Source organism: Puma concolor, chromosome E1 (genome assembly GCF_028749965.1).
Source record: "Puma concolor isolate L17-30 chromosome E1, mPumCon1.1.hap2, whole genome shotgun sequence".
NCBI classification, from domain to species: domain Eukaryota; kingdom Metazoa; phylum Chordata; class Mammalia; order Carnivora; family Felidae; genus Puma; species Puma concolor.
In genome coordinates, this window is record NC_141680.1 from 61546288 (window position 1) to 61573262 (window position 26975).

The following is a 26975-nucleotide window of genomic DNA, read 5'->3' on the forward strand; positions in this document are numbered from 1 at the left end:
CCTGGCTTTTCCATGCCTTCTTTGCTCTGTCTTTATTTGGTGTTCCCTGTGGGTTTTGACTTGGTTCTTTGGGGGGCTCACCGTCCCTATGGTGCAGGTGTCCTGTTGACAGGGACACTTGCTGTCAGCTTCTCAGCACCTAGAGGCAGGAGTGTCCAAAGCCCCTACTTTCTTTGGAACACCTGGTGGCTTGTATTCACACGTGTCCGAACAGGGTGTCCGGGCCGACTGTGCCACGTACTGACGTCTCAGTAGAGAGTCACAGCAAAATCTAAGCCTGGGACACACCATCGGCCGCTCCCTGAACCCAAACCCTAAGCTAGTCCTGCACCCTAACATGCGCCCTCAGGCTAGCCCCCCAGGGAGGTCACTGAACTGGTGTGGGTCCGGCCCCTGACACCTCCCGGGACCCAACCCTAGTCTGAGCCACGGCTCTGGCCCTCAGGGGCCCACCTCCTAGGTCTGAGAACGGATTGCTGGCCCATTGACAATGACCAGGTCAGGTGTGTGTCCTCAGCCGTTTGACTTGTCCAGGACGGGCATCCTGAGCCTGCCAGGCTGCCGGCAGTGCCCGCTGTGTGGGCCCTTCAACAACTTCCTGGTACTGTGGGCAGGCTCAAGGTTCTGATGCACGTGTTGGTGGGGCCCGTGAGCCATCGCTGCCCCTCAGGAAGGTTGCCACTGGCCAGCGGGGCTGGCTTGTTATTGGCCTGGAAGAGGGTCTGGGTTTTGCTCTGCTGGCATGGCCCCAAATCTAACAGGGTAGGGCTGGGCTCTCCCTTCGCTCGCCAGAGGAGTCCCAGCACGGAGCATCTTTGGGCACCAGGAGTCTTCCCCGGATTCTGACCAAGCCCCCTCGCCTCCTCGGTGCAGTCAGCCACCCTCCCACTACAGGCTTTGTGCACCCCCCTCCCCTCCGCCCCGCATCCAGCCTGCCCAGCCTGGCACCCCTGCCTGGAGCCCCTTTCTTTCAGGACAAGCTCTCTCTCTCCTGCGCCCCGTACAAGGTCAGCACAAGGTCAAAGGCCACAGCACTGGACACGGCCTGGATCCTGCCCAGATCCAGATGAGCTGACGAGACAGCGGGGGTGGCTGGTAGGGAGTCGGGGTTGGTAGCTTCCAGCACACGTGAGACCCTCTTCGGCAACCTGTGCCGAGCACCCCCTGAGCACTGCCTGAGCTCAGACGGTGATGCTGGGATCCAGTGCAGAAGCCAGCCCTGCAAGGGGGGAAGGGGGCGCATCGCAGGAGGGGGACCCCAAGACCTGAGCTTGTGGTCCCAGTCCAGAGGAAGGACGGTGTGACTGGAGAGTGTGGGAAGGAGAGGGCTGGAGACCCGGAGAGGGCTGGAGACCCGGGCAGGGCGGGAACCCAGGCCTTTTGAATTTGATAATCAGCCTAAGCGGAGATTGTAGCGGCACAGGTTCCCGGGAGGGGACAGTGAGGAATCAGTAATACTCCTGGAACGCCAGCGTTTACTGTATTATTACCGTCAATAAGAGATTTTCCAACAGCTCTAGGATGCCAGACTCCGAACTCACAGAGGAGGAAACAGGGTTGGAGGCGTTCGCGTGCAGACGCAGGTTGGGGTGCCCTCTCGGTTATCAGTGACCATCGAAGGGCTGGGCGCCGGCTGCGAAGTCTCTACTGCCATCTGTGGTCACTTAATCGGCCCAAGGCCCCGATGCCCCTTGCACCGAGTGACCCGCCTGGCGTCCTCTGTGCCCCTCCGGGGACCGCCGCTGGCGCCACGGGGAGGTGGGCACTGTCCAGGGTGCTGTGCGCCGGGGCTGGAGGCTGCTGGGGGAGACCCGGGTGTGGACCCCTGCGGGGCTACACCCGGGGCTCGGCGAGCCCCGCCCCGCGTGCAGCGGCAGGCGGCGCCTTCCCCTTGGCCGGGCGCCGGGTCCACTGGGGGGCGCCATAGGAGGGGGCATTCCGGCCGCACCCTCTGGCGGGCGGACGCGGGGGGGGGGGGGGGGCCTGGACGTCAGAACGGGACCCGGCGGCGGTGGCCTGGGCGCGGGGGCGCTGTAGGTGCGAGCGGGCGCGGGGATGCGGGGCGCGGGGCCGACGAGGTGCGGGGATGCGGGGCGCGGGGCCGTGGGTCTGGGTCGCGGCGCCTGCGTGCTGCGCGCCGTCGCCTCCGGGCTGCCTCTTCCTGCGGCGCCCGGTTTCGGTTTCGCCTCCGGCTCCGGGGTGCGGACCCCGCCCCCGAGCCGCGCCTCCCCCGGAGCGGAATCCTTGGCTTTCTCCGGTGGCCGCCACGGAGCGGTGTTGTTACCAAAGGGTGTCCCTACGTGTCTCCACAGTCACTTTTAGGAGAACGGCGTCCCCGTCCCCGTAACCGCGCGGCCCAGAGAGCAGCGTCCTCCCGGGTTTCTAGGACTGCCGCCGCCAGGGTCCCGGGGCCAGGATGGGCACCTCGGCCGTGACGGCCTCCAGGGTCGCCAGGCGGCCGCGGGGAGGCCAGAGGAGGAGGGAGCGCAGAGATGGGGAGGCCAGCCGCCCCTGCCCTGCTCCTGCCCCCACTCCCCCACCCCTACCCTCTACCCCTGCCGCCCCTGACCCGCCTCCACCTCCCCACCCCCACCCCCTACCCCCGACGCCCCTGCCCCCCAAACCCCGCCGCCAGGCTTTGTTTAGTGGCAGTTGCGGGGGATGGGCTTTGAGTTTGGCGCAGTTCTGAAGTTGGGGATGAGGAAGGGAAACGTCGGGAAGCTCTAGGATGCTGGGCCTGGGTTCTCATTTCTGCCCTCAGGCCCTTGGTGCCGGCGGGGAAACAATAGGACCCTTCAGGGTGGGTTTCAGTGCCCTACTGTGACATTCCTGGCCTGTGGGGAGGCAGAGCCTGGCCGAGGAGGACAGACTCTGGGGTAGAGGCCAGCACCGTGGGGAGTCACTGAAAGTCTTGGAGTGAGAGCCCAGACCAGGAGGGTGGTCGCTCCCGGGCCATGTAGGGGTCAGGGGCCAGGTGGGGGGCAGGGCCCGGCTGTGGCCGGCTGGGCCCGGCTGTGAACCTGCCTCACGTGGGTCTAGCCCTGCCTTCCCCCGCAGAGCTCACTAGGGAGTGGAGAGCAGGCCAAGTCTGGGGGAGGCAGGGGCGGGCAGCAGGGTCAGGGCCCAGAGGACACAGCCTGCCCACCTGCCTGTTGTTAGGCATCCTGACGGCTACCCGGGTCAGCCCGGGGCTGCCCGTGCAGGCTGGTCCCTTGGTGGGTTCTGACTCAGCCGGTGTCGGCTGGCGTTTCTTCAGTGCCGTTTGCCTCACCTAACTCTCATGTCACCTGTGAGTCAGGTGCTTTTGTCCCCGAGCCCCTTGTCCCGAGCACACCGTGGGCATCCTCAGAGTCTTATTTCTGGGTTTTGCACGTGCTGTGTCCCTGCCTGGAACCATCCCCCCTCTGCCCACACCCAGTTCTCAGATGTCCCAGCCCCATCTCAGCCCGGGGTCGGGGGGGGGGGGGGGGCGCACAGTTCTCGACTCACTGAGCGATGGAGAGCCCAGGAGGGGTGAGCCTGGCTGGGGCAGTGGAAAGGGAACGGAGTGCCGCGCCAATGGTGGGGGAGGGGGTGAGACCCTCGGGGCTGGAGGGTGTGGGGGGAGGGAGTGGGGAGGGCTTAGTGGGGAATCAGGCTAAGGATGGGTTTCGATTGAGCTCATTGAGCCGAGGAACTTCTGGGTGCTTTAATTTCCCTTTCCCTGAAAATGAAACCGAAGCAGGGCTGGTCACATGACGGGTGGCTCAATATATAGTCAGCTGCCTTGGGACCCTTCCTTTTCCTTTTAGACCTGCCTGAGCTTGCCGGCCTGGAGAAGACCCGTCCCGGGAGGAATGGAGTGTCTTTCGTGCGGGCATGTCTCCAAAGAGGATGCCCCCAAGTTCTGCAGCGAGTGTGGACACAGGCTGCTCCCTGCAGCCCCCGTGGCAGGTAAGGGCCAAGCAGGGGCGGTGGGCTGGGCCCAGGCTCCGTCCCCCGTCCCCCGCCCCCCGTCCCCCGGCTGAAGTGGAAACCGCGCCGGCAGGCAGCTCAGGCGGGCAGCAGGGGGTCTTCTGTGGCCAAAGAACTCTTAGCGGAAGAAGCACAGTTGTGAAAAGAGCAGTTTCGTCTGCTCCTTTGCTGGAAGCTTCTGTTGCTCTTAAAACTTTCAATTTCATTTCTTGGAGAGGAGAACTCGAGGGTTCTCCGCCTCCTCACGAATGGGAAGTGTCCGGGGCTGAGCTGAGGGGTCGTAGCGGATTTCAGGGGATGCTGTGGAAGCGGTGTCCCAGGTGCTGGGGTGGGGTGAGGGGGTCCCCACAGCCTGGACAGGCAGTCTCCTTCCCGGGGAGGGGTGGCAGGTTGGTGCATGAAAGGGGAACCGTGTCTGGTGGCCCTCACTCACCCCTGGCTCAGGTTGGTCCTTAAGTCTCTTGGCGTCCGGGACTTCCGACTGACTCCCTTCCCTTCTTAGGCATTCTGGGACCACAGGACTTTCGCACTCTCTGTTCCCTCCGCTTGGAACGTACCTGTTCTCCGAGGACAGCACCATGACCCCCTCACCTCCCTTCAGTCTTTGCTCCTCTGTCCCTCTGTCTCCTACCTGGAGGCCCACTCTGGCCGCCCAGGGAAAAACAGCCCCTCCCCCTCCCCCACAGCCGAATTACCCTTTCTTCATCAGGCTGCTTGCCCTCCTAGCATTTGGACCAAGGCAGCCGGTGGCTTCGGAGGGGACCTTTGTTCTCTTGTTAGCTGCTTTTCTCCAAGTCCCTTGCACACAATAGGTGCTGAATTAATACTTTGGGGCCAATCAAAGAAGGTTCTCTAGAAGACCATGTGTGTTTTCTTTCTTTTTTTAAAAAAAGTTTTATTTATTTAGGTGATCTCTGCACCCAGCGTGGGGCTTGAACTCACAACCCCAAGATTAAGAGTCTGGGTGCTGTACCGACAGAACCAGCCAGGCACACCAGCCTTGTGTGTTTTCTAAATACGAGGTGTGTGTGTGTGTGTGTGTGTGTGTGTGTGTGTGTGTGTGTGTGTCCGTGTCCGTAAATGCTGTCAATACCAGCCTTCTTGCTCTCCGACCTTTGGTAACCTGCCAAAGTGCGCTGTGTGTTAGGGGTGAGGCGATTCTTCCCTGAAACAGCCTTGGTACAAAGTGCTCACGTCACAGATGCTTTTATTGGACCGTAAGAGGGTCAAAGAGGCTGCTGCCATTGCTGTCAATTTCTGTTTGATTTTCTCGTGCTGCAGCCCCTGGAGGGAGGAAGTCTGGCCCCAGGGGTCTGTCTTTGCCTGTGGAACCCACGGGGCTTGACTCATGCAGTCGGGCTCAGTGTCCTCTCTCGTTATTGATCCCTGGCTGTCCGGGTGTGGAACGGCCAGCATAGCTGAGCTCCTGGTGTCCGGCTGGAATTTCCCATCTGCCAGGGCTCCCCATCCCTGGCGGTTAGTACACGCGCCTGGATGGGAGACCTTGTGTGTGTGTGTGTGGGGGGGGGGTCTTTGGGACCCCAGAGGTTAAAAAAAAACCAAATCAGAGCTTTTGGTTAAATTCAGGAAGCCTGGCGCTGTGCCGAGTGTTGAGGGCGCAGCTATCATAAATTCCCATCTTACAGACGCCAAGAGTGAAGCAGAGGGAGGTCAAGTATCTTGCCTACAGTCCCACGGCTAGCAACTAGCAGAGACGGGGTGGGATGGGGTCCCGGATTTGGATCCCGGCCGGGCGGCTGCGGAGCTCGTGCCCTGGGAGGGAGCCGTGGTCTTGGCGGGCAGGTGGTGGTGGTGGGGGGGGCTGTGTCTGCTCTGCTGTGCCATCCCAGCCAGGCTGGGCAGATGTGCAGCCCGGGGCCCTGCTGGTGTTCGTTTTCTCAATGCCCGGGGTTCCTTTTCTTTCCGTTCAGAAGAGTGGAGAGGTGGACCCAAAATGCACAGCTTATTAGGGCACAAATAATAGGAGAGCTCTCTTTATTGAGAAGGAACATTGGGAAGAGAATGCCCGCTAACCGCGGGCCAGGAAGGGTCTTTGTGTTATAAGGTCCTGGTCGCCCCGCTTCCCTTCCCCCTGGGTCCTTCTCAGGTTCTACCCCCGCCTTGGCCGGATAGCTCTAGGGGGTGTCCCTTCCTGATTGGCTCCTTTCCGTTGTGTGAGGGGTGGCCTACCGTATCCGGTATCCGTTCTTGTAGGAAGTAACATTTTATGGTCTACTTTGAGGTCGAGTCTTTAGTCAAATTCCTAAGGGGACCCTGAGGGGGAGTAGGTGGGTGTCTGTCACATTCGTAAGAGGTCGCCTGAGGGGGTTTGCTGTGGTCCCGATGTTCCCAGCATTTTTCTAAAATAGGTGTTTTTCTCCACCCAGGGGCCTCGGGTCCTAACCTTTGCCTCTTTGCCTCTTTTCTTCTATCTTTTCCCATCGTACAGGCACTGGCCTGTAGTGGGGGTCAGGGGTCAGGGGTTAGGGTGAGGCAGGGGTTGAGTGTGGGCCTCAGGCTTCAAATGAGTTACCGAACCGGTAAAGCGGGGGGATTCCCTGACGGACAGGCAAAGAGGAGTCACAGGTGCCTCCTGGTGACCCACCGCTTAGGGAGAACGCGCTTTGCGGCTCTCGGGGTCTCCACGGAAGCCCACTGTACCTCCGCCCGCCTCTCGTTTTGCGTGAGGGGCTCTCAGAGTGCTGCCCAGGGCATCCGACGTGCCTGCCAACAGAGCAGGGGAAACGGGAGTTCTGGGTGAGAACCTGGGTGTGCAGCCTTTTTACAGAATGCCGTGAAGTCCGCCTGTGGTCGCCAGGCAGGGCCCTGCCCATCCCGGCCGGCAGGGAGAGCAGTGCAAAGCCCCCAGCCTCCGAAATGCTGGCACCTGCTGGCGGTTCCGCTGGCCGGTCTGTGACCCATGGTGCCGGTCTGTGACCCATGGTGCCGGGTCACATGGGTGGCCCTCCCTGCTGCTGGCGGGAGCGGGGCCGGGCCCTGGTCACTCAGGAGGGACACACAGGAGGATGGGACTCTGCCCGCCGGGTCCCCAAGGGCCTGGGGTCTGAGGAGCAACACCCTCCCACCCGCCCCAAGCACATCGCTTCCTGCTTCCTGCTTCCCGGCCTCTCTTGCTCCCTCACACGCCGGCTGTGCCTCTCTATTTACAGGAAAACAAACTGAAACCAAGATGCAGAGGGCTTGGCTGGAGCTCCGGAGGGACATCTTCTCCATTCAGCCGCTCATGGGCCCTCCAGCCTGCCCAGCCCTTGAGCTCGGGGCACTCCAGACCTGGGGCTTGGGGACCCCGGGGGCTGCGGACAGGGCCGGTCCCTCGGGAGCCCGATCGCAGCCTGGAGAGGCTGGTGTGGCTGTTCAGAGGTGCTGATGATATAATTTGCTATGGGGTTCGAGAGCAAACCATCAAGAAAGAATTCTCGAGACCTTTTTTGGTATGAAAAAGGTGGTTTTATGGAGGCACGGGGACAGGACCCCCTGGGCAGAAAGAGCTGCATTGGGGTAGTGCAGAGCCATTGATTATATACTTCACGTCGGAGGAGTAGAGACAAAGGAAGTTCCCAAAGGGACTTTCATATGTTAAAGAAGTCTCTGGATCCTGGAGGCCTGGCTGTTGTCAAGCTAAGGAGGTTTTTCCCTGTAGCAGAACTTTAACATTAAGACAGTTGGGAGTTCCTGGAGGAAGGTCAGACTTGACTGGTCTCAAATATTTGTCAATGGGCCGCAGATTATAGGGAAATTTAATTTTGTCTACATTTCTTTTGCCTTTGTTCCCCACATCACTGGACACCTGGGTCCTGGGGGAGCCGGCCGGGGGCGGGGGTGGGGCGGGGCGGGGTGGGGGCACATGCGGAAGTATGGATGGGGAGAGAGCCCCAGCCCATCCTGGGCAGAGGGTGGCCACCTTTGCCAGGGGTAATGTTGGGCCAGTCCGAGGGTGGGGGGGAGGGCGGGGGTGGGGGGTGGGGGGGCCAGGTGTCCCAGGGGACCCAGTGGGACTTCTTCCTGGCACCCACCATCCTACTTTCCGTCTCTGCGAATGGGACCCCCCCCCCGGCCCCCGATCCCCCCTCCCCGCCCCGAACCTGATGCCTTACCTGCTTTAGCCTTTGGGGCAAGGAAGCCGCTGCAGCCACTGTTTTCAGGCTGAGGCAGGGGCTGGGGTTGCTGGGGGTCCCGGGCCAGCGGCTGGCCGGCCCAGGGTTGCACGCGCTGCACCCCCAGACCTGTTTCTGGGGCACTCGCTAGGAGCCAGCGTGGGTGATTGATTCAGGTTGAGCTAATTTTGTGCAACATTTTGTTAGGGCAGTGACGGGGGGGCTGCCCGCCCGCCAGGCCCCTGCTTTCTTCCCCCTGTTCATGTGCTAATCGGCCATTGACCTGCTGTGGGGATCTGAAGGGGAGTTCAGACCCAGTTAGCTCTCTGGATTCTAGAAGGTTTTCTTACCGGCAGGCTTGCCTTTTGTAAGGACGCCAGGGGCTCCGCGGGGTGGGGGGGAGGCCATGCTGCCCAGCATGCAAGCAGGCTGCAGGGGTGCGGGACGGGAATTGGTCTCATTGAGCTAAAATGTCCTGCAGGCGAGGACCCTGGCCCCAGTGCCAGCCCCCAGGGCCCGTCCCAGCTTCTGTGGGGTTCAAATCCTGCATTCCCATTTGCCACCTGGGGTGGGGGGGTGGGGGGGGCCCAGCTCTGTGCTTTCATTTTTTGCATCCAGCTAGGAAAAGCACATGCCCGGCATGGTGGCTGTGAGCACATCACGGGTTGGCCCCACCAAGTGCCAGTTAAGGTGTCCCCTTACTGAATCCGGCTACTTTCCTTTTTATCGTGACAGTAGAGATAACAGGTGCCGGTGTGCAAGACCGTCGGAGTGAAGGAGGGGGTGACATCTTGAAGCCCCTTACCTTCCCCCAGTCTTTTTATTTATTTTATTTTTTATTTTTTCAACGTTTATTTATTTTTGGGACAGAGAGAGACATAGCATGAACGGGGGAGGGGCAGAGAGAGAGGGAGACACAGAATCGGAAACAGGCTCCAGGCTCTGAGCCATCAGCCCAGAGCCCGACGCGGGGCTCGAACTCACGGACCGCGAGATCGTGACCTGGCTGAAGTCGGACGCTTAACCGACTGCGCCACCCAGGCACCCCTCCCCCAATCTTTTTAAAAAAATTTTTTTTAATGTTTATTTTTGAGGGAGAGAGACAGACAGACTGCGAGTCGGGGAGGGGCAGAAAGAGAGGGGGACACAGAACCGGAAGGGGAGGTGTTGGGAGACCCTGGGTCCGGCCGGGAAGTGGGGCTGGGAATGGGGCACCTGCCCCTGAGAGGGGGGTGGGGGGAGTGGCACATTCTGACTTAGAAACATGAGGACCAGGCCACCCTGCCCGTACTGACATCTGGAAAAGCTGGGCGCTCAGAATGCGTCGCTGCTTCCTTGGGGCTGGGGCTGGGGCTGGGGTCCTGGGTCCCTCGTGCCCACTGAGAACAGAAAAGGTGCCCAGGGAAAGCGCACGATGGGGGAGAGGGATGATGTGTCCACAGTGTCCAGGGAAGATTCCGAGTTTCTCTCCGTGACTTCCCTTGCTTTCCCCCGAGATTTGACCCGTGTGCGTGTCCCTTTGTAGATCCCAAGAACAGCAGCCTCCAGGTGACGCCGGCCCGAGAGGGAGAAACGGCCCCAGAGGGAGAAACGGCCCCAGAGGGAGAAACGGAGTACGGACAGGAGCTGAGGGAGGACGGCGGCCCTTTCTTGTCCCCGGGCTCAAATCACCTGCAGCAGGAAAATCTAGACGAGCCCCCTTCTGACGTCTCCGGGACCGTGCCAAGAGTGAGTGTGCCCCGTCCCCGGTTGGGTGGGCATGGGAGGGCCGCTTCCCACCCGCCTGGCCTGGAAGCTGCTTGCTGCTGTGGCTGCCTCGGTGGCCGAACGAGGGCCCCTGTCCTTACCGTACTGCTGTGCGGCGGCCCCCACAGGGTCCTCCCCGCCCGGCCCGCTGGTGGCCGCCCTCCTCTGGGCCTGGTCGGCTGCATGGTCTCTGGGTCCCCGTCCCTCCGGGGTCGTCACCTGCCTTCTCCTCCCGCCAGACCCGGCCGCTGTGTCTCCCAGCGGAGACGGGGTCTGGGCGCCTGAGCCCCTGCCCCGTGGCTGTCCGGCTCCTCCCGGGGCCTCTTCCCGGTGATGGTGCGGGTTTGGAGGTGTCTCAGAGCCACGGGGACAGGCGGGCACTCAGGAAGGACACTCTTCCCCGCCCAGGTGGGGGCTGCTGCCGGGTGTCCTTCCGTCTCCCCTGCAGGGGTCAGGCCCCAAGAGTGTCTTGCGACAGGTTCAGGGAGAGTGACGGGAGAGAGCTCCCCGTGTTGGAGTCCACACCCCGCGGGCCCGGGGATTCCTGCTGGCCTCTGAGAGAGGGGGGCTGTCTTTCTGTGTCTGGGTCGGGGCTGGGCTCTTGCCTGTTCCTCGGTTATTCCTCGTAGTGGTCAGGCCAGGGCGGCAGTGTGGGGGTGTGTTGAGGGTGTGTGTGTGTGTGTGTGTGTGTGTGTGTGTGTGTGTGTGGCTGGTGTGTATCATGTGATGTGTGTGTGTGTGACAGCGTGTGTCCTTCCCTTTGGCAAGTTGTGGTCCGGAGTAGGATGTGGGATGTTGGAGGTTCGGCACCGAGGAGCGCACGCGCAGCTCTGTGAGTGAAAACGGTGCCGAGTCCAGAAGGACTGTTTTGTTTTTCTTTTAATTTTTAAATTTGTGTTTGAGAGAAAGTGTGAGCAGGGGAGGGGCAGAGAGAGAAAGACATAGCCTCTGAAGCAGGCTCCAGGCTCCGAGCCGTCAGCACAGAGCCCGACGTGGGGCTCGAACTCACAAACCACAAGATCATGACCTGAGCCGAAGTCGGACGTTCAACCGACTGAGCCACCCGGGCGCCCCTGGGTTTTCTTTTTTAACAGAGTGAGCTTAAGGCTGTTTTGGGAACAAAAATGGGCGAGAATAACCAAGAATACTGTGAAAAAGAAAAGTCCTGAGTGGGACTTACTGTACTAAATCAAACTAAATCAAACAACTAAATCAAACTAAATTCAGCAAAACTGAATTCAGGGGGGTGATCTCTGTGACAGAAGAGGCAGCTCTGCGTCAGAACCTAGTACCGATGAGAGCAGTTGGGGAAGAGATACATAAACAGTGATCTGATCTCTGAAGAGGGAAAGGTTTTCCAGTAATTAAAGCAAGAGAAAAGTGTACAAACAAAAGATGGGTATCTTTGACTCCAGAAAGGTCTCAAAAGTACTAAAAACCTCATAGGATGTGGTAAGCACAAAGGACAAACAATCTAGGAAAAAATAGAGAATATTTGTATTTACATAAAAATATTTTTAGCAAAGGATGAGTTGCCTCAATATGTCAAAAGCTCTCAGAAATGAAGAAGAAAACAGTAAACAACCCAATAGAAAGGAGTGGGCCAACAAGAGATTCTAGTCCAGAACTGATAAGATACTAAATACATAAACGTCCGACCTCTGAACTCCAACGCTGAGAATGAAAAGAACTGCAGGCTTTTATATGAAACTTCTCAAAGTCAAGAATGGATTTAAAGTGGGCGTTCGCAGAGATGGGACAGAGTTCTCCCTGCACCTGAGGTGACGGGGTGGGACCACCCAGCAACACAGGGTCCTTCGACCTCCTCTTCTTCTCTGACTTCATCACAAGAAAAGAACCCCAGAAAGCCACCTGAAGGGTCAGGATAGGGTTTGATCACAGCCCGAGTCTCGAATGGCCCAAATCCCGGAACCCGCCTGAATATCCCACCATGGGAGGCCGTTTGTCTCGTCCTTACGGCGGAGTGGACCGCGGCCTCCCAACTGCTACTTTCCCGAAGATTAAAGATGTGGGGAAACTCTCGCAATCACAGTAGATAACTAACTAACCCAATAAAAAGATTGGTGCCAGCAAGAATGGTGGACAAGGGGACTCCCGTGGGCCTGTCCCTCCAGAGAAACACCAACAAAAATTGAGCAAAAGTCTAAGCATAAGCTCCATTGGACCTTTGGAAGGTCTCAGTAACGGTGGTGCCTTCGCCCCGGAGACAGCACTGTTTGCGGGATTGGAACTCAGCCTTGACCTCCCCGGTCCCCGCATAGGGTGCCTGATGGCATCCCCACGTGGGGTGTCCGATGGTGGGGGCCTGTGTCCTGACAGAGGGTGGGGGTTCCCGAGGAATCAGGTCTGTCTTGACCTCTGGGGTGCCCTGAAGGCAGCTGGGATATGTAAGGCTGTTCCTGGACCACCTTCAGGTGAATGTAGGAGCTCCCTGCTGGGGGGTGGGGGGCGCTGCGGAGGGGAGGGGGGAGGCACTGCTCGGAGAGCATGAGGTTCCTTTCGGGGGAGGTGAAAATGCCCAGGACGAGATAGTGGGGTGCTCGCACCTCAAGCACTAAAAGCCACCGGACGGTGCCCTTGAAAATGATTCATTGCATGCTACGTGACCTTCACCTCAGCGTAAAGCTCTGTATGGTATTATTGCAGAAGGGGATTAAAAAAGCCTAAATGCGCAAGTTCCCACCCTCGAAGGGAAGCCAGAGTGAAGCGAGCAGGCAGACGCTGGCGGGGTTGTCTGGTGATTCACTCACCGGGCTTCGTGCTCCTACCCGCCCTGTGGCGACCCTACGTAACCCCACGGTCGGGAAGCGGCGTGCGTGTGGTGGAGAACAGGCCTGTGTGTGCAGCCGGGGTGTGCTCACGGGGTGGGGGGACTCCGCCAGGGGACCAAGGGACAAGCCCCCAGCTAGACAGGAGCCCCCTGGCCGGCCTCAGCCCAGCCACCGAGGGAGTGAGTCCTTCACGCAGCCGCCACGGGGTGGGTGTGCGGGGTAGGGGGGTGTTGTGGTTAATGGGAACAGTGTGGGGCTCCCACCACACCTGTCAGCTGGGGTGACCGTCTCAGCCTGGCCTTTCCTTTGGTGGCCCTTTGTTGCAGACTAACTGGGTGCTTTTGCTGGTTCTCCCTTCATTCCTAGAGGTTGTTTGATGGTTCTCTCCCTGGGGTAGCTTCCCCTGGCTAGGAGGAGGAGGAGGAGGAGGGAGAGGGAGGGGGGAGGAGGAGGGGTGTTATTAGAGCCAGGCTGAGTTGGGTTGAAGGTGCCTCCCTCCCACAGCTTCCTGCTGTGAGGTGATGGAGGCCTCCTGGACTTTTGGAGCTGCCCGAATTGGGCTTTGGTCCCCAGGGGCCATCTGTGTGCTCCGATCCGCCTCCCCTGTGGGTCCCGTTCCAGGCACCCCTTGCGGAAATAGCCCTGCTTTTCCACACGGATCCCCTGCCTTCCCCAGCTCTTGGTCCAGAAGCTCTTGGCCCAGAAGCTCTTGGCCTTGTTCCCTTGTCCCTCCTCCTGCTTGTGGCGCCCGGCAGCCCCAGGCCCCCTGTGCCCTGGGCAGGGCTGAGGCCAGGCCCCGCACCTCACAGACTCTTCCTCGTCTGGAGCAGCAGCACACGCAGCACGGCCCTGCCTGCTTGGTGGCCTGGGGCACATCGTGAGCCCCTCGGGGCGTCGCTGTCTTCCTGGGGAGAAGGAGGAGGCTGGGGGGAGGGGAGACGGGCGCTCTCTGGTCAGTGCCAGCTGGCTGGCTCGGCCCTCACCAGAGGGCGGCCCCGCCTAGGCCCGAGCCTGTGGTCTTCCTGCCCTGTCTGAAGGGGGTCGTGTCTCAACAGGGAGTTGCCTCAGAGGTTTGTGTAGATGCGGCCGGCAGCACATCCGATGAGTGGGAGGCTGTTAATCACCCTCCCAGCAAAAGAAGAAAAGAGGACGCTACCCTGCGTGGGGTCGCTGACACGTTCTCTGCAGACCCCGAGCAGGTACAGGCATGCTTCGTGTTTCTTACAAATGCTGGGTTTGTGGCGACCCTGTGCCGAGCAGGCCCGTCGGCATCCTTGTTTCCATAGCGTTTGTTGGCTCGGTGTCTCTGTGTCACATTTGGGTGATTCTCGAACGGGTTCAGACCTTGCCGTTATTCTGATTGTTACAGTGACCTGTGGATCAGTGACTAGGACTCGCTGAGGCTCAGGTGATGGTTAGCATTCTTTAGCAATAGAGTATTTTAAAACGAATGCACGCACGTTGACTTTTTGGACATGATGCCGTTGCACACTTAGAAGCCGGCGTAGCGTGCTTATAAATGTTTCAGGCACTGGGAAACCAGAAAAATCTGTCCGGCTCGCTTTATGGAGCTACTTGATTTATGCTGAGAGTCTGGAGCCAAACTCGGAATATCGTTGCGTCTATGCAGTAGGTCTACGCAATAGCGATACCTTTCGGTTTTGGCTCTTGTGGCTGAGGACGTTTGGTGGACATTCAAGTTTTAGCTTCCTCGTGTGCCCCCCACACCCTCCAGTTCTTCCGTCCGCCATCTTATTTCTTGTGAAACTATCTGCTTGCACGTGGGGGACACTCACCTGGCGAAACCTCCGTAAGCCATACGAGATTCTTTTCATGGGAAAGAGCGGGAGGGCCCCGGGCCCGGGGGTGGGGGTGGGGGGTGGTCTAGGCCCAGCTGCCGCCGACGCCTGAGGTTATAGGCTCATGCTCGGAACCCCAGGGGTCAAGTGGAGGCCCTGCTGAATTAGTTTCTGGATCCTGGGAGTTAAAATCCTGCCTTTGTTCATTTTCTACAGCATTTTGGGAGTGTTGCAGGATTGTCTAATGTGAAAAGTGAAACTAGCTGATGTATGCAACGAAAGCATTTTTGCTTATGAGGAAAAGCAGCGAGGATTCATACGCTGAAGAGTGACGTTTGTGGAGTTTATTTTATGTATTACTTCTCTGCAGAGAGCGTTAACTCTTTTCCTGAGTGAGATGACCACTGTCGGGGAGGAAGAGTTTTCCTCTGCCCTTCTACGTTCCTTGGCTGGGCTGCGGATCAAATTGGCATGAGACGGGTTAAGGGGAGAAGGTCGGAGAGAATTTGCACAGCACAGATACGTCCTGCATACATGGGAGAGACCTGGGAAGATGGGGTGACAACCCACAGTGGCTAAAGCCATCACCTTGAATGCCCCCTCCACGGGAGATGTTGGGGTGGGAGGGTCAGTTGTGGGAGTTCATCAGGAAAAGCGCCGTGAATAAGTTGAGGGTGTTGTGCAGATTTAAAGCCAGCCTTCTCCACTGACGAGTTTCTAGGGAATTGAGTCACTCCCCTGTTCCTGGTGATGAGGGAGACACCCTTACTCGGGAACTTTCCTTTTCCGTGGAAATAGCTCTCACAAAAGGGTCATTTCTCCTCGGTTTTCACGGCTTCTCCCAGCTTCTTAAAAATAACCAGCTTAAAGTATAATCAATATGCCAAAGAGGCATATTTGCAGGTGGCACAATTCGCTCGCCTGCGTCATTGATGAATTTAACAAAACTTTATTTCCCAGTAGATACTACGTACCGGGTGTTGGTGGAAGGCTTGCAAAGCAGGCGTGGTCTTTGCCTGGGAAGGTTTAGGTCTGTGAAGTCACTGCTGAAACACTTTCTAAAGACAGTGACTTCAAGGGGCGCCTGGCTGGCTCAGTCGGTAGAGTACCCACCTCTTGATCTTGGGGTTGTGAGTTCGAGCCCCACATTGGGAGTAGCGGTTACTTAAAAATAAAATCTTGAGGGGAGGCTGGGTGGCTCAGTCGGTTAAGCATCTGACTCTTGATTTCGGCTCGAGATTGAGCCCCGAGTCGGATTCTGCACTGAGAACACAGAGCCTGTTTGGGATTCTCTCTCTCTCTCTCTCTCAAAAATAAATAAACTTAAAAAAATATAAAATCTTTAAATACAGTGACATCGATACAGGGCCTGGAGAGTTGCCTAGATGGAAAATAACAGCAGAGGGAGAGCTCGCTTGTGATAGCCACAAAATCAGGAAACCCGCAAAATAACATTTCCTTGAGAGGGAAAGCAATAGTTTTAAGATCATAAAGATGTCCTCCGATCTATCCACTGCATTAACCAATTAACGTGCAAAACTAGTGTTTTTCAGTCCATCTGGAGTATGAATCGGTGAGAAGATCTATAAAGAATATAGAAAAAGAGAACAATGATGGGAGATTGACCTAATGTCTCTCAAGCTATAAAACCTTCTAATGGAGTGACTGAGACCCGTCAGCGATGACGGACGCACGTGTGTGTGTGTGTGTAACAGCTCAGCACGTGATCAGAGCATCATAATAAATGAGAGAGTTACAGTAGGTGTGTTTGAACCACGGGCTGTTTGGAAACCAGATCCCCCGGTCATATTACACATTAAAATATATACCAGTCGGGGCGCCTGGGTGGCTCAGTCGGTTGGGCACTGATTGGACTCTTGATTTCGGCTCAGGTCATGATCTCACGGTTGTGAGATTGAGCCCCGAGTCCAGCTGAGCATGGAGCCTGCTTGAAGATTCTCTCTCTCCCTCCCTGTGCCCACCTCCCCTCCAGAAAACAATATATCAGAGCAACTCCGTGTTTTAATGGAAAACGACACCCTAAACGTTCTAGAAAATGTAGGTTAACTACTAGTAAAATTATACAAATGTTTCTCAGCCTCGTTAAAAAAACCCACAGATGCTAATATGGCAATGAAAATGTTCATAGATTCTGAGTCAGAGAAGACCATCCATCTATTAAATGTAAAAGCCAACGGCCAGAAAGCTTTGTGGCCTCTGATGAAGGGTCGACCGCTGGGGCACCTGACCAACCTCCAGGAAATAAGAGGACAGCAGCGAAGAACTGGCAGGTGAAGGACTTAAAAGGCAGTTTACGGGAGAGGAGCAGGCGATCTAGGCCCGGGAAAATGCTCAGCCTGAGGAGAGTACAGGGCGGGGGCTGCAACCCTGCTATCCGAGCTGGGCCAGTGGCTGCTGTCCCTGGGCTGGGAAGATCCTGCAGGTTGCTCGAAGGGCGGGAGGTGGTGGGGGTCACCCTGCCCGCCCTCGCCCCCCCCCCCCCACAGCTGTGCCCTCCAGGCCCTTCCGGCTCTGCAGGACCAGCTGCCTTCGCTGTGGCCACGCTTCCTTATGAAATATGTTAAGCTTCAGGACTTCAGCTGCCTAAGTGTAAAGATCAAATGGGCTTTGTCCAGTGACTCATGAATCAGGCAGCTTCCCATCCAACAGGAAGGAGCTCCAAAGGGCGGTACAGAGAGGAAGGTTTTTAAAGGCAGGGACGGGTAGAAACGTGGAAGGTTTTCCAAAGGCAGAAGCGGGGTGGAAAAGGAAATTATTAGTGAAGAGCCAGTTGTTTCGAGGCATGGCTGCCCTCCTACTGGGAACAGAAGGGTCCGCTGGGCAGATCACGTCGCTAGGGCTGACCAGGTGATTCCAGGTTGAGTGGTTGGGGAAAGGTTACCTTCCTGGAGGCTAAAACTGCGGTTAGCGGGCGCCTAGCTGGCTCCGTCGGTTCGAGCATGCGACTCAACCCTCTGCATCTTGAGTTCGAGTTCCACGTCGGGCATACAGCCTACTTTAAAAAAAGCTGCAGTCAGCTTGGGTATGAAGTGTTGGTTTGCTGATGGGGAACTTAGCACAAGGGACTCCGTTTTAGGCTTGTGGTTTCTTTTTTAATACTTCCTTGCTGGGGCGCCTGGGTGGCGCAGTCGGTTAAGCGTCCGACTTCAGCCAGGTCACGATCTCGCGGTCCGTGAGTTCGAGCCCCGCGTCGGGCTCTGGGCTGATGGCTCAGAGCCTGGAGCCTGTTTCCGATTCTGTGTCTCCCTCTCTCTCTGCCCCTCCCCTGTTCATGCTCTGTCTCTCTCTGTCCCAAAAATAAATAAACGTTGAAAAAAAAAATTAAAAAAAAAAACAAAACTTCCTTGCTGACAGCACCCCTCCTTCTAGAAGGCAGGCCTGATTCGGGTTCCTTGGGGACCCTTCCCATAGAAGGTCAGATGTCTCCTGCCACCTTCTATGATGCCTGGAGGGTTGGCCGCCTGCCACAGTGGGGTCCTCCTGTCCCGTGCCACAGCGCAGCAGTCTGGAGCCCTGAGGATCCTGTGGTCAGGAGAGCCTGACCGCTTACGGGACAAAGGCTGCTGGAACATTGATTACCTGGACCGACTTTAGGCTTTTGTAAGACAGAAACAACCAAATTCAACGTTTGATTATTTTAACTATTAGAAGTCTTTTGGTTGCAGATCACTGGACACCCAGCTCGGGTGAATTACCACGGTAAGAGAAGTTTGTCACTAACATAACTGGGAAACCCTCAGGTCGGTCTGCAGGCAAGGCTTGATCCAGGCACCTTGGCGTTCCTCTCCAGGTCCAGGTGTCGCCTTCCTGATGTCAGTTTCCTCCTTAGCGTCTCAGCAGCTGCCGCTAGCCCTCTAGACCTTTCTACTGTGTCGTGGCTTCCACAGTCATCCACCTACGATACAGTGTGCAGGGGCGAGAGGACGCCTCCTTTAGTGGCCTCTACAGAAGCAGGAGGAAGTGTCTCCGTCCCAGGGGAGACTTTCATCAAACCTCACCAGCTCCAGTTGGGTTAAGCGCCCATCACTGTGGCCAGGGTGATGGGTTGGCCCCGGGAGCTGGAGTCGAGGCGATTCCTACTTGCGCCCGATGGCTGAGAACGGGGAGATTCAGGGACTATTTCCCAGAGGAGGAGGAGGAGTGGGAGAAGGCAGCTGGCCACACACAGGGTTGCCACGGTGGCCCCCAGCCTCTGCTGTGTGTGGGAAAGAGCCACGGCCACTGCAGCACTGGGGGGGACCTTGCACGTGCTGGCCACCTCTCTGCGATTCTTGACCTGCTTTGTCCCATCCGGGCCTCACAGTGACCCTGTGATGTAGGGGTGCCTGTCCCCTGCGTTTTACAGATGGGGAAACTGAGGCACACCATGGCTGAGTAACCCACACGGGGTCACCTGGCCAGCCCGGTGTGTGTGGTGAGCTGTGTGGGAACTGAGGCGGCCCCCACCCACCCACCGCATCCCCGTCGTGGCCCGCCAGGAGGCACCAGGCAGCTTGAGGGGGAGGGATGGTTCGATCGTGTCCCCATGGGTTCAGAACAGATCCAGTCAGACTTCCTCAGCAAATCCAGGCGGCCCGTGGTTCCTGCGGGGAGAGGTCGTGCCACCCGTGCCGGTCGCCCGACACCTCTGTGTCCCCCTCGGTGGTCCCTGAGAAGGTCCCTTTGGCAGTCGGCCAGCTTGTAGTTGAGAGGCTGGTGCTTTGTCCCCACGGCACCATTGGCTGGGGGTGGGTTGGGCTTTGGTTCAGCCTGACCTTTCTGGTCCCCGTCCCGGACCCTGTCCTCCTCTTATAGAGGCGCCCCCCTCCCTGCCCACCGGCACGTATGCCTCAGTTTAGAAGGTCTGCGTCCTCACGCTGCTGGAGCTGGCAAGAGACGGCGGGACTGGCTCCTGCAGAAAACAGCCCTGGCAGGGCCGGCTTCTGAGAAGGAAGTGTGAGGCCAGCGGGGAAAGGGGACGCTGTTGTCTGCATTCCTAATTCCTCCCCGAGTCAGCCCAGGCTGGGGCTGGACTCCAACATCTCAGCCTTCTATCATCCCGGGTCCCCGCTGCAGTGCCCCCACCTGTCGCCCCCACACCCCGCCGTGGTGCCTCTCCGGGGTCCCCAGCAGCAACCCCCCACCCCGCGTAACCCTGATCCAGCATTTGGGTGAGTGGACAGGGGCCGGGGTCCCCGCAGACCCTGCCCCCCTCTGTGCTGTGTGTCTGGGAGGTTTGTGGTCTGTTGGAGAAATAAACGGGTGCGTGTTGTAACATCAGAGGTGCGTTTTGATGAAAAGAAAAAAAAAAACTCCAAGAGTCAGCAGACTAATTTTTTTTCTAGTTAATTCTCTTTGGGCAGGAGTGGGAGGAGCCTTTGTGTGTGCTCTAAGGGCTGGCGTGGTATAGTTTTTGAGTCGAGGTGCACCCGTGCAGCCTGGCGACGCCCTCCGCATCCAGAGACAGAACATTCCAGGCCCCGGAAGGCTTCTTAGCATCCCCTACTGGTCAGAAAACTTCAAAAAGTGTTTTCATTAAATGTCAATCCCACAACAGAGGACATTTATGGCGCAGACGCAGGGCTCACAAGGTGAACGCTCACCCCCACCATCCACTTAAGCATGGAAATCAGAACTATCGGGGTCTCCTCCCTGCTGTCCCCCGCCCACTCCCCACACCCAGAGGTCGTGACCCATGCCCTCGACTTCGGTCCGCTGTGTGTGTGTTCCCAGTCCGAGGAGTGTTAAGGTGTACATGTTCCTGACCGTTACAGTCCTTAGTTTTGCCTTGAGGCAAATATCCGTATCCAGAACACGTAAAACCACAGGCCGCGACAACTAGGAACACAGACGGATAAAACCTTGATTTCTGCCAAGGGAGCGGTTTAGATTTTAGCCTGAGCCGTGTTGTCTCTGGCGTGCTGGTCCCCCAACTGTGGAGCCGTGGACAGCTGCCCGGTACACACCCACCCCTCAGATGTCTGTTAAGAGAACCAGAAGTCACCTGTACAAAGTATACATCTTGTTCTAGAAGGATTTGGAGCAGCTCATAAAAAGCCCAATAAAATAAGAATACGAAAAGGAGGAAACAAGGTAAAGGGGGGGAAAGACACGTTGCAAATCAGAAAAGTCAAAACCCACTGCAGGATACGAGCGGACCCCGGCTCCGGGCTGAGGGGTGTGGGGTCCCGAGGGTCCCATGCGGGAGAGACACCGGTCGGCTGCAGAGAAATGCAGGAGGCTTCCCGAGGAATGTGTTTAATGAAACAAAAATGTTCGGGCCCCTGCAGTGGGCCAGGAATTCTAGACAGTGCAGGTGTGGCCGTGGACAAACAGAGGCTTACATTCTGCAGTGGGAGAAAATGAATGGGCGTCTAGTGACCAGAGGCCATGGTCTGGGAGGGCTCGCTTTCCTATGGAGGGTGTCAGGGACGTGGGGCACGGCACTGGAGGAGGGAGGTATCTGCAGGAGGGCCCAGCAAGGAGGCGTCAGGACCAATCTGTGCTGGGATTTATTTAACTGATGGAGATGCTGAGTCACAAGAGGAGGGGCCTTGCCAGCCGGGAAGCTCCTGGGTGGTCAGGAGGTGGAGTAACGATAGGGAAGGCACGTTTGAGCAAGTCTAGGATTGGCTAGTCTGAATAGTCCTGGTGAACTCTGGGCTGTAGGGGTGTCTAGTCCTTGGGAACCCGGCCCTGGGGTGATTTAGGGCCGAGGAGTAGTGGCTGAGGGAGGTGAGTCGGGGTGTGGGCTCTGGGTTGATTAGTTTGCCTACGGGAGGGAGTCTTCTGCCCCCTCTGGGAATGAGCTAGCCCTGGGAGGGGTGGTCGCCAGGACTGGCAAGGCCCCTAAACTGTCAAAGCATCATAAGCTACAGAGAAGAAAAAAACAGGATTCGTACCGGAGGCCAGAGTGGGACAAGCCCAGGATGAGGCAGGCAGGCAGTGAGCAGAGGTCCCCCGGCCACGCTTCGACTTTGATTCTGGGTGAGAGGTTTCTGGCCACTCACAGACGGTACGGGCCCGGGGACTCTTTGTGGGACGGACGAAGCGATCTTGGTGGGCTTTGTGTGTCTCTGACTCGGCCCGCACCGTCTCCTCCAGGAAGCCTTCCGGGCTAGGGACCCCCTCTGAGATCCCAGGCCCTCGAGCGCCTCTGTCTTTGGCGTTTTCCACAGGCTCAAACGGTCAGTAGTCTGTCGCTCTTACTAACCCACTGGCTTCGCGGGGGAGGAATGCGTCCTGCTGTCTCGTTCCTTGTGCCTGGCACAGGGTTCTTTCCAGGTTCCTCGGTCAGTCAGTGTGCAGCTCGGCTGAAGCAAGCCTCGAGCTGAGTCGAAGATTCTGCAGAGGGCCGTGGGCCACGTGTCTGTGCAGGCTGCCTTCTGCCGAATCAGTGGTTCTCGGCCCGGCCGGGGTTCGAACCCTCGGGAGGCCTAGTGGTGATGCTGCGGCCAGGGCCTGGTCAGAGCAGAGCTGGTCTGCTGCTCCCCAGCAGCCCCCCCGCCCCGCAGCGGCTCCTTGGAGATGCAGAGTCCTCCCGGGTCCCCCGCACCTGCCCGGTCACCGTCCGCACATTAGCAAGCTTTCGAGTGCTCCGTGGGCCCTGGGACGCTGGAGAAGTCATCGCCTTCAGTGACCTCTCTAAAGCCTCTTTCTCGCCCCACGACGGTAGTTGGGTGTCTGTGGTCAGACAGGCCAGGAAATCTCGCTTCGGGGAGGCCCCATGTGTCCTGCTGGCTGTAGGCGCACCTGCAGGAGGTTAGGATTCGTGGAGAAAACCCAGGCCCTGACCCAGGACAAGGCCGCCCCACCCCATGTGCAAACAAACCCCACCTTCCCTCACTGTCAACGGGGACTCTTCCAGGGCATATGGGCGGGTGGGGAGTCCCGGGTCCACAGCGGGTTTCAGGGGATTTACGGGCCACTGGCACTTAGTGAACCGACCAGTATTCATTTGCTCCAGAGCTGTGCCCCTCAGCGAGGTAGGGCACCGAGCCTCCCCCCCCCCCCCCCGCGTCTGCGGAGGGTCCTGCCACGGCTGCTCCCCGCGAGCCGTTTCTGATGGCAAGGTTAGGGTCTCCGGCCGCTGAGCAAGCATCTCCGGGCAGGACGTGGCTCTTGACGCTCCTGTTTTCTGTCCCGTCTTTTTCTCTCTCTCTCAGCGTCACGTACGAAACACATGCGACGTAGGAGTGCGATTCGTGGAGGCCCACACTTTGTAACGTTCAAAGACCACCCTTTAGGGGCGCCTGGGGGGCTCAGTCCCTTAAATGTCCGACTCTTGGTTTCCGCTCAGGTCATGATCTCACAGTTCGTGAGTTCAAGCCCCAAGTCGGGCTCCTCGCCGACAGTGCAGAACCTGCTTGGGATTCCCTCTCTCTCTCTCTCTCTCTCTGCCCCTCTCCCACTCCTGCTCTCTCTCCCTCAAAATAAACAAACCTAAGAAAAACCAAAAAACAAAAACAGACCGCACTTCCAGGGATGATGTCCCATCGGAAGGAATTCTGTGTGAGCTTCTCAGCTCTGACTTGGCAGAATGACTCGTGTGGCCAGCACCGCCTGGCCTCCTGCCCCTCAGCTCTGCCCACCACCCCCGTCCATATGTGTCTCTGTTTCAGTCTTTCCAAGATGAAGAAGGGGCAGATTTAACAGGTACAAGGGGAGTTTGGTCGGGCGACACTTTGAATGCTTGAGACATTGAGAAAAAATGGGAGGAAAACGTTGGGAGAGCATAGTGACCCCAGGAACTAAAATCAGCATCTTTTTCTGTTCAGAGAAAAAGGAAGAAAAGGAGTAAGAGAAAGAGACAGAAGGGTTCCGCTTCCATGGAGCTGGACTCCTTGGCGGAGGACTCCTCGTGCCCTTGTAGTGTCAGCTCGCCAGCGAACCCCGGGTTCCAGGACACAGCCCCACCCCAAAGCCAAGATCTGCAAGGTGGTGCGACCAGCCAGCCTCGCCAGCCCCCGGGCGCCGACCCGACCCCCCTGGAGGGCGGTGGCCACCAAGCGCCCGTGGGGCACGCCGAGGCCGGCGGCAGCCCTCTGCACGACCAGACTCCGGGAGGGGCTGTCCCGAATGGGAAGGAGCACGACACCCCCAAGCCTTCCAAGGCCAGCGGCCTCCCCCAGGAGGGGGCTGGCCCGACCGCTTCTGCCAGTAAAGACCATCCCGGGAAGGACGGTGCTGCTTGGGAGCACCCGATGCCTGACTCAGAGCCGGGCTCGGAGCCCCAGAAAGAACCACAGAGCGCCGGGCAGCAGGCCGGGGCCCGGGCCCCCGGGGTGAGTCGTTGGGGGGGATCCAGGAGCGAGCCTACCTGCCCTGACCGATTGCTCTCCCAAGCAGTCCCACGTCGCCTCCCTGCCCAGGAGGGGCACTGGGGACTCGTCCCTGGGGACGGTGCCCCTCCCGGAGCTGCCGGCCCCTCTCCTGGGCTGGTGGCGGCCAGTGCTGGCCCTCACGCCATCGCGGCACCTGCGCCCTGACGTCCGGGGCCTTTGTCTCCTCCAGGAAGATGCTGCTGTAACCCAGCCCGCTGAGCCCGTGGAAGGGGCCAGGAAGGAAGGTAAAGCCAAGACTCAGAAAACGAAACAGCCGCCAGCACGCACCCCTGCTTCCTCAGAATACCGCCAGGTAGAGCACCTCGTCCTTGGAAGCCTCCCCGTCCTGCTGTCTGTCCCACTGTCTGCCGCTTCCGGCCCCATTCCTTCCAAAGCTCATCCTTCGTTCAGTCGTTCGGTGACACTCTTTTGGGTGCTAGGGATACAGCCGTGAAGGACACGTGGCTCCTGCCTTCATGGCTCACATTCTCCGTGGGGAAAGCTGGAAAGCACAGTCAGGCGTGGGGAGGGGCAGAGAGGAGAGCAGGGTGAGGGGGAGAGAGGGCCGGGAGTGCGTGCTGAGAGAGAGCATGGCCGGGCGAGGCCTCTCCAAGGGGGTGCAGGTGGAGCGGAGATCTGAAAGAGTGAGGGGCAAGCCATGTGGCTCTCTGGGGACATAGCCGAGGCCAAAATGGCAGGTGCAAAGGCCCTGTGGCAGAGTGGGGGAGGGGGCCGTTTAGGGAAAAGTAAGGAAGCCGGTGCCCCCAGGATTGAGTGAGGGCAAGAGGGGCCTGACAGGATTGGAGGATTCCTGGAGGCTGTGGCGGGTGGGCCCGAGGGCGATGGAAGGTTCTGAGCAGGGAAGGGACATGAGCAGCCCGGCTGTTGTGAGAAGCCGTCCCCGGGAGGGGGCAAATGTGGCAGCTGATCCTAAAGACTGGGGCTTGGTAACTTGTTCCAGGAAGCTGAAACCAAGGACAAGACGGCCGCTACTGGAGAGAAGACAGGTAGAAATGAGAAGGCCAAGCCAGAGGACCCGAAGAAGCCGGAAGGGAGTAACAGCAGTTACGCGGCTGCTGTGAAAACTGGCAAAGAGCAGAAGAACCCCAAAGCGGCAGTGTGTGAAGTGAAGCAGAGGTAGGGTGTGAGCCCTGGCGCTCGGGAGCAAAGTCACAGCCTGCCCCGGGGGCACCAGTGCAGCCTCCCGCCACCCCCACACTGGTGCAGGGCCGGAGGGTCCCAGGTGTCCTTCTCGGGGACTCTTCTGGGGGAGGCCGGGGGGGGGGGGGCAGGGTCACACGCCCCGGTTCCTCGTTTGCTTATGTGCTCTCTCCCACGGCCCCTTGGGGACCCGGAGGCCGCGTGGGCCACGTGGACCGACTTCCGGGCAGAGGCTGGCACCACCCGGGATGCTCAGCAGCCCCCTCCCGCCACTGCCCCCAGCCCGTCACGGCTGGGCAGAGATAGCCCCCCACCCGTGCCCACCTCCGGAGAGGGGCCCGCACGGCGTGTGGTCTGCCTGCAGTGTGGACGCTCTCGCGCTTTGCTGGGGTGCGTGTTCGCGCACCGTCGAGAAGCAGGGACCCTGTCGCGCTTGTGCGTGCGCGCAGGCGCGTAGGCACGTCTAGATCCGGTGGGCGTTTCCTTTCCCGGCTTTGCTGCAGCCCGCCGAGCCTGCAGGAAGGGGTCACGCTCTATTTCCACGCGATCGTCTCGAAGCATTTCGGGTTCGACCCCGCCCTCCACAAAGTGTTCATCAGGGGTGGAGAAGAGTTCGGGAAGCCCAAGTGGACTCGGAACGTCTGTGAGATGCACCACACCAAGTGAGTACGGCCAGCGCTCGCGGGGAGCCCCTCGGGGACGCGCACGGAGCGCGCCGTCTCTGATCCCGTTTTTCAAGGCGATCACCCGTTAGCTTTTGGAAACTGACTTTTTGCAAACGCATACCCCCTGTCGTGTACTCCTTCGTCACGTGTCACTCCGGCCCCACGGAACGTGGGTTCTGTCCGGAAACCGTGTCTCCTTCCAGAAGCCTCCTCTTGGGGAGGATCGAGCTATAGCTTTGGGTCTGCACTCCGTGCGGCGTTAGAGGAGAGCGAACGTTTTCAAAATGGGATTCTCTTCCGGGTAACGGGCCGGTGTCCTGTTTCTAAAGAGACCTGCGTGAGAACGGGTCCCTCGTGGAAGGCAGCGCCACCCTTTCCAGACAGCACCTGGATAAGCCCATTCCTTACAAGTACGTCATCATGCGAGGCAAGGGCCAGGTGGAGTACGAGTTCATCTACAAACGTCAGCAGAAGGAGGGCGAGTTCGTCAACCGCTGTCTGCACGTGAGGCCTGAACTCCTGGGCTCGGGAGGTGAGTCCTGGCCGGGCGCAGGGGTACGGCCGTTGCTCTGCAGAGGGGGCCCGTGTGGGTCCTCGTCACACGCCCCCCTCCCACCCCCCCGGCCCCTGCTCCACATCGAAGAAGCCCGAGTTGGGAAGCACGGGTTTGATCAGCGTGACGGAACGCTCTCTTCCAATGGTAGTAGAAGGGAATTTCTCCTAAAGGGCAAGGGAGGAAGGTGAAGCCGCTGGGTGTGAGGGGCCGCAGGGGGCTGGTGAGCAGGTGCAGGGCGGGAGGACCCCCGGCCCCGGAGACTGAGAGTCAGACCTCCGCCCGCAGCGCCCCTGCTGCCTGGCATCCTGGCCGCCCTCCCGTCTCTTCTCCTTTTTCTTCTTTCTGTCTCCTTGTGTCCGTAGCTTTTCTTCCCTTTTTCTGTTTTCCGCCCATTGCATGCAGCGTGTGGCGTGCGCGGACGGGGTGTGAGTGTGGTGTGTGTGTGCTCTGTGGATGATCTCGGTGGCCTGTACCTTCTCTGCGGCCCGGTGCCCGGTCTCACAGGAGCGCATGGTGTGCGGGGGTCTTTGTGCGCGTGTTAGAGAAAGCCGATTTCATAGCGCAGTCCTTTTTAGCAAGGTTGGCGTGTCCGCTCCCGAGAGGCCTCGGTCTGTGTCTGAGCGGCTCCGCTTGCGGCTCGACCGTCAGGGCGGTGGCCGGCTCACCGTCAGCACTTACAGGGAACGGGCGCCCAAGCCGGGTACGTGGGACGGGGACGGGCTGAGTGCCGGTGACCGGCAGAAGGACTCACGGGAAGGCCTTCGCTGGCTTTCCCAGAGTCAGGAGGTCATGGCTGGAGCCCAGGTGCAGGGCCCCCCGCGGCCGACGGCATCATGGGTGATTTGGGAAGGGCGTCTGGAAGGT

The 26975-nt window shown here is 58.8% G+C and overlaps 1 protein-coding gene across 4 annotated transcripts in view; it reads left to right on the plus strand.

Annotated features, from left to right (window-relative positions):
• Positions 1–1931: 1931 nt before the first annotated feature.
• RNF213 (ring finger protein 213) overlaps positions 1932–26975 on the plus strand; it is a 103636-nt gene continuing 78592 nt past the window's right edge. Inside the window, exons 1-9 of one of the 4 annotated variants that reach the window (XR_015244349.1) lie at positions 1932–2037; positions 3792–3933; positions 9595–9797; positions 13663–13806; positions 23184–23690; positions 23920–24042; positions 24691–24866; positions 25394–25552; positions 25885–26087. Coding sequence is in view for 1 of the 4 variants with exons in the window: in XM_086688243.1 (XP_086544369.1) it covers positions 3837–3933; positions 9595–9797; positions 13663–13806; positions 23184–23690; positions 23920–24042; positions 24691–24866; positions 25394–25552; positions 25885–26087 (1612 nt within the window). In the remaining 3 variants the exon portion in view is untranslated. Of the gene's footprint in view, positions 2038–2059; positions 2079–3791; positions 3934–9594; positions 9798–13662; positions 13807–23183; positions 23691–23919; positions 24043–24690; positions 24867–25393; positions 25553–25884; positions 26088–26975 lie in introns of those variants that run through there. The other 3 variants (XR_015244350.1, XM_086688243.1, XR_015244351.1) reach the window with 3 other exon arrangements.